This window comes from Fukomys damarensis, unplaced genomic scaffold (assembly GCF_012274545.1).
Source record: "Fukomys damarensis isolate Sample0158 unplaced genomic scaffold, DMR_v1.0_HiC HiC_scaffold_944, whole genome shotgun sequence".
In the NCBI taxonomy this organism is placed as follows: Eukaryota; Metazoa; Chordata; class Mammalia; order Rodentia; family Bathyergidae; genus Fukomys; species Fukomys damarensis.
The window spans coordinates 1-4,345 of NW_022901856.1; the positions used below are offsets into that span (position 1 = coordinate 1).

General features: G+C 47.8%; 1 protein-coding gene across 1 annotated transcript in view; it reads left to right on the forward strand.

The window, feature by feature from the left end:
- Positions 1–940: 940 nt before the first annotated feature.
- Positions 941–4,345, forward strand: part of LOC104858550 (integrin alpha-D-like) — a gene marked incomplete at both ends in the record, with an annotated part of 4,523 nt that continues 1,118 nt past the window's right edge. Inside the window, 5 exons of the mRNA XM_010618809.1 lie at positions 941–990; positions 1,709–1,862; positions 1,961–2,111; positions 2,302–2,375; positions 4,031–4,108. Of these exons, the coding sequence (XP_010617111.1) occupies positions 941–990; positions 1,709–1,862; positions 1,961–2,111; positions 2,302–2,375; positions 4,031–4,108 (507 nt within the window). The remainder of the gene's footprint in view (positions 991–1,708; positions 1,863–1,960; positions 2,112–2,301; positions 2,376–4,030; positions 4,109–4,345) is intronic.

A 4,345-nucleotide genomic window follows, 5' to 3' on the forward strand; every position in this document is an offset into this window, starting at 1 on the left:
GTAGACCTGGGCTGAGCGTCTGGCATCCTTGGCTTCCCGCACACCCCTGGGATCTGGGGCACAACCGTGGTGGGATCATCCCAAATAAGAGATGCTCTGAGGAAAGGCACCCTCCTTACTTTGGGGTGGCTCTTCTGCTTCAAACACAAGCCTCTTGGAACTAGGTAACCAAAGGCAAGCCTCTGTTGTGGGAGTTGAAAGTCACACAGAAGCATCTCCCTTTCCTTTCCCTGTAAAGTTCTCGCAGCCATGGGTCTGGAAGGAGAAGCAAGTGAGGCAGGAGCAACAGTGTGGTTCTCACAAACTCTGGCTTAGTTCCCTTATCCCAGAATGCACTGTATCTCCAAGATGCCTCCCTGCTCCCCAGAGCCAAGCCCATCTCAGAGACAGACTTAGCCATAGGACTTTTCTTCCCCCACACCTATTATTTCTTAAAAAGAAGCTTCATTACAAAAGACAAAATTGTGATAGCATTAAGGAATTTTAGAAAAGTATTATCATAGTCCCTCTACTGCCTACAGTATTTTAGCAACAGGACGGAATAGGAAGTGAATCAATAAATCCCACCACCCGGCCCAGCAGTTTCTGCCCTTGCCTTTATTCACTTATTCTATATGGTCACAATCAGGCCAGAAACTATATTCAAAAGATTTAGTATAACTCGTTCTATATTTTGCCACAGTTTCCAACAAAGGAGCTAGGTCGTGATTTGCTAATCCTTTCCCTATGGTTGTTCGCAGCATTTGTCATGAATATGTTGTAAGCACATGTGTGTATATGTGTGTCCTGACTTTATAGAGGTATTGAAGATATAGGGTTGGTTACATGTGAAATGTTTGTTTCAGCTGTCACCTAATTAACACTCAGCTGTAGGCTATTCACTGTTGTAAGTGCTTGACCTCACTTAATCTTCTGGATAACCTGAGACTATTTGTTTCAGATTACCAAATTAACTGGCTCAAACAACTCTTCGTTTTTCACAATCGCACGGTGAGGGATTCTGCTCTTCTTGCACAGTCTTTTGTGGTCGGAGATCTGACACCAGAGCACTGAGAACTTTGCTCAGATTTCTGGCGGCCAGGCAGGATGGGCTGGGCGCCTGGGTCTGCCCTCCACACGGTCCCTTTTCTTGTGGCCCCTCCATGAGTACTTCCAACAAGGTAGCCAGATTTCCTCTCACGGTGGCTCAGGATTTCCAAGAGTGAAAAAGCAAAAGGTACTGAGATTTTTAAGGCTCACAATTGGCATGATATCACTCCCACTGCATGCTGCTTGTAAAAGTGAGTCACAGACCAGGCCGGGTTTTACTGTGTGAGGATGACCACCTGAGGTCCATCGGGGGCCATTTTTTAGAGATGGCCCAATTATTACCCTTATCTTTCATAGAAAGAATCAAAGGTTCAAAGAGGTTAAGTAACTTACTCCAAGTTCCTCTAACTCCAGAGCTTCTGCTCTGAATCTCCTAGGAAAGATATTTAGTAGTAGACAGAATGGTAGGAAAAAATAATGAGTACCTTTATTATTGGCCATACTAATTATTGCCAGTATGTGTCAAAGGAACTGAGTGGTTTTTATTAATATGCCTGGTAGAGTCTGGTATGTCCTAGAATCAAGACTTCCGAGCTGTCAGATTAGCTTCTAGAGCAGTAAATGATGTCTCTCACAGTCTATCATACCTCAGTACTTATTTCCCTTTACCCCTCAACAGGAAAGAACTATTTCATAGCAAAAATGGGGCCCACAAAAGTGCCAAGAAAATACTCACTGTCATCACAGATGGGCAGAAGTACCGAGACCCCCTGAATTACAGCGATGTCATCCCCCAGGCGGAGAAAGCTGGGATTATCCGCTACGCCATCGGGGTAGGGTCTTGTTTTCATTGCTCCCCGAGACTTGGCCTACACTGCAGCTGGGCAAAGTGCGGCTGGGCTTCCCTCCCCTAGCTGCCTTTCTGTTGTAGGTGGGAGATGCTTTCCAGGAGCCTGATGCCAGGCGGGAGCTGAACACAATCGGCTCAATGCCCTCACAGGACCATGTGTTCAAGGTGGGCAACTTTGCAGCCCTTGGCAGCATCCAGAAGAAGCTGCAGGAGAAGATCTTTGCAGTGGAAGTTAAGTGGGAAGCAAGCTTGGCCCTGGAGGTTGAAGCGGTCCCTTCCGGTTGCCTCCTAAATCTTGATGGCCCATCCCAGCTCACCCCAAATGGCTCCAGAACCTGAGCCCCAGCTTCCATTCTCCTCTTTTCTCTGAGTCCTTGGGGTCTTGTAACTTTAGAGAACCTAAGCAATCTGTTTTCCCACAGGAACCCAATCAAAGACAAGCAGCTCCTTTCAGCATGAGATGTCCCAGGAAGGCTTCAGTGCAGTTTTCACAATGGTGAGTGGACAGATGGGTCTCAGGTATTGATTCTGGGCCAGTTCTAGCCTGGCAGCTGGGATCCAGAAGTAAACAAGAAGCAGTTTTCGTTCCAAGTTTACTCTCTGAACTTGGAGAGGCATCTGGCAGTGCAGTGGGTTGGGGACCATGGCAGAGGAGAGACTGGCCAAAGTGCTAGCCCTTGGGGAAGGCTTATTTGAGGGATGCAGATCACTTTTGGCTGTACTAAGTGTTGAGGTAGAGTGAAAAAGAAAGATGGCCAGAGAAAAAAGACAAGAAAAAAAGAAAGATAAGAAAGGGCAAGCCCTAGGTAAGTCTGGGGAAAGATTATTCTAGGTAGAGGGAAAAGCAAGTGCAAAGGTGTTGGAGAGCAAAAACAGAGTTACTGGCCGGGCATGGTGGTGCACCCCTGTAATTCCAGCACTTGAGAGGCTGAGGCAGGAGGATCTCCTCAAATTCAAGACCCTGTCACACAAAGCAAAACAAAACAAAACAAAAGTTACTGACCTAGAGATGAAAAGAACAGCATAGAGATGTCTGGTGCTTCCTAGGCACCAACATCTGAGCAAAGCTCTGTGTTCTGGCCTCAGATCTTGGACCACACCCCACGAGAGACTGTAAGAATAGCACACAGCATAGTGGACAAGGAGCAGCAAAGCAGGGGAGGGCTGAGGAGGTGGGAGAGACTAGATAATATGACCAGAAAGTTGGCGATACAGCAAGGCTTGTCTGAAAGTAGATGTGTGTTTAAAGTATTCATGGGAGGGGAGGAGGGGTGAAGGGAGGGCGGGGACAAGGGGAAAAAATGAGAACCAAGACCTGTCATGTAAAGGTGCCAGATCCCAATGATGAATCCCTAGATTGTACCAATAAACTCAATGAGGGAAAAAAAAGGATTCAGAAGTATCCAACTGGGGAGTGGTAGAGGTGAAAAAAGTTAGTCCTTGAATTGATCACTAAAGTTAGACATTTCTTTCTACTTTTGTATATGTTGTAAATTCTCCATAATTTAAACTGTTCAGAGGCAACAAAGTATGCAGAGGACAAAATAAGTATTGCTTCCTGAGGGTGCTGAGGAAGACCTCTGAGATTTTTTTTGTTTTTTTTAGTTTATTGGTACATTCTAGGTAGACAATACAGTTACATTCACTACTGGGATCTTGTACCTTTGCATGACCGGTCTTGGTTCTCATTTTTTCCCCTTGTCCCTGCCCTCCCTTCACCCCCTCCTCCCCTCCCCATTTAAGACCTCTGAGAGTTTGAGGTTGATTCTTCCAGAGAGAGAGAGATGCTGAGAGAAGGGAAGAGGGATGGGCAGGAAAGGCTTGGTGTGATCTGGAACAGGTTGGACCAGGACGGTGTGGTGATGGCTTCCAGCATGCGAAGGGTTGGGGGAAAATACATGCTGGGAGGGGAAAAGGCAGAGCAGATAGGAGCAAGACAGGAGACAGAAAGGCAGTGGGGAGGTGCCAGGGCTGACGGGGACAGTGGCAGTGACTATAGACACTAGGAGCTGGGGAAACGAGGCTACAGGTGAGGGCTTGGGGAGAAGAAGAAAAATCAAAATGGTGAACTGAGTTGGGGAGCAGGTGCTTCTTAGGGTTAGGCTGTGCCCTCGCTCCAGCCTGCTCAGACTTGGAATCTTGCCCTCTCAGGATGGACCCGTCCTGGGGGCTGTCAGGAGCTACAGCTGGTCTGGAGGTGCCTTCCTGTACCCCCCAAAGGGGAGCCAGGTGAGGGCTTGGGGAGAAGAAGAAAAATCAAAATGGTGAACTGAGTTGGGGAGCAGGTGCTTCTTAGGGTTAGGCTGTGCCCTCGCTCCAGCCTGCTCAGACTTGGAATCTTGCCCTCTCAGGATGGACCCGTCCTGGGGGCTGTCAGGAGCTACAGCTGGTCTGGAGGTGCCTTCCTGTACCCCCCAAAGGGGAGCCCCACATTCATCAACATGTCTCAGGAGCACATGGACATGA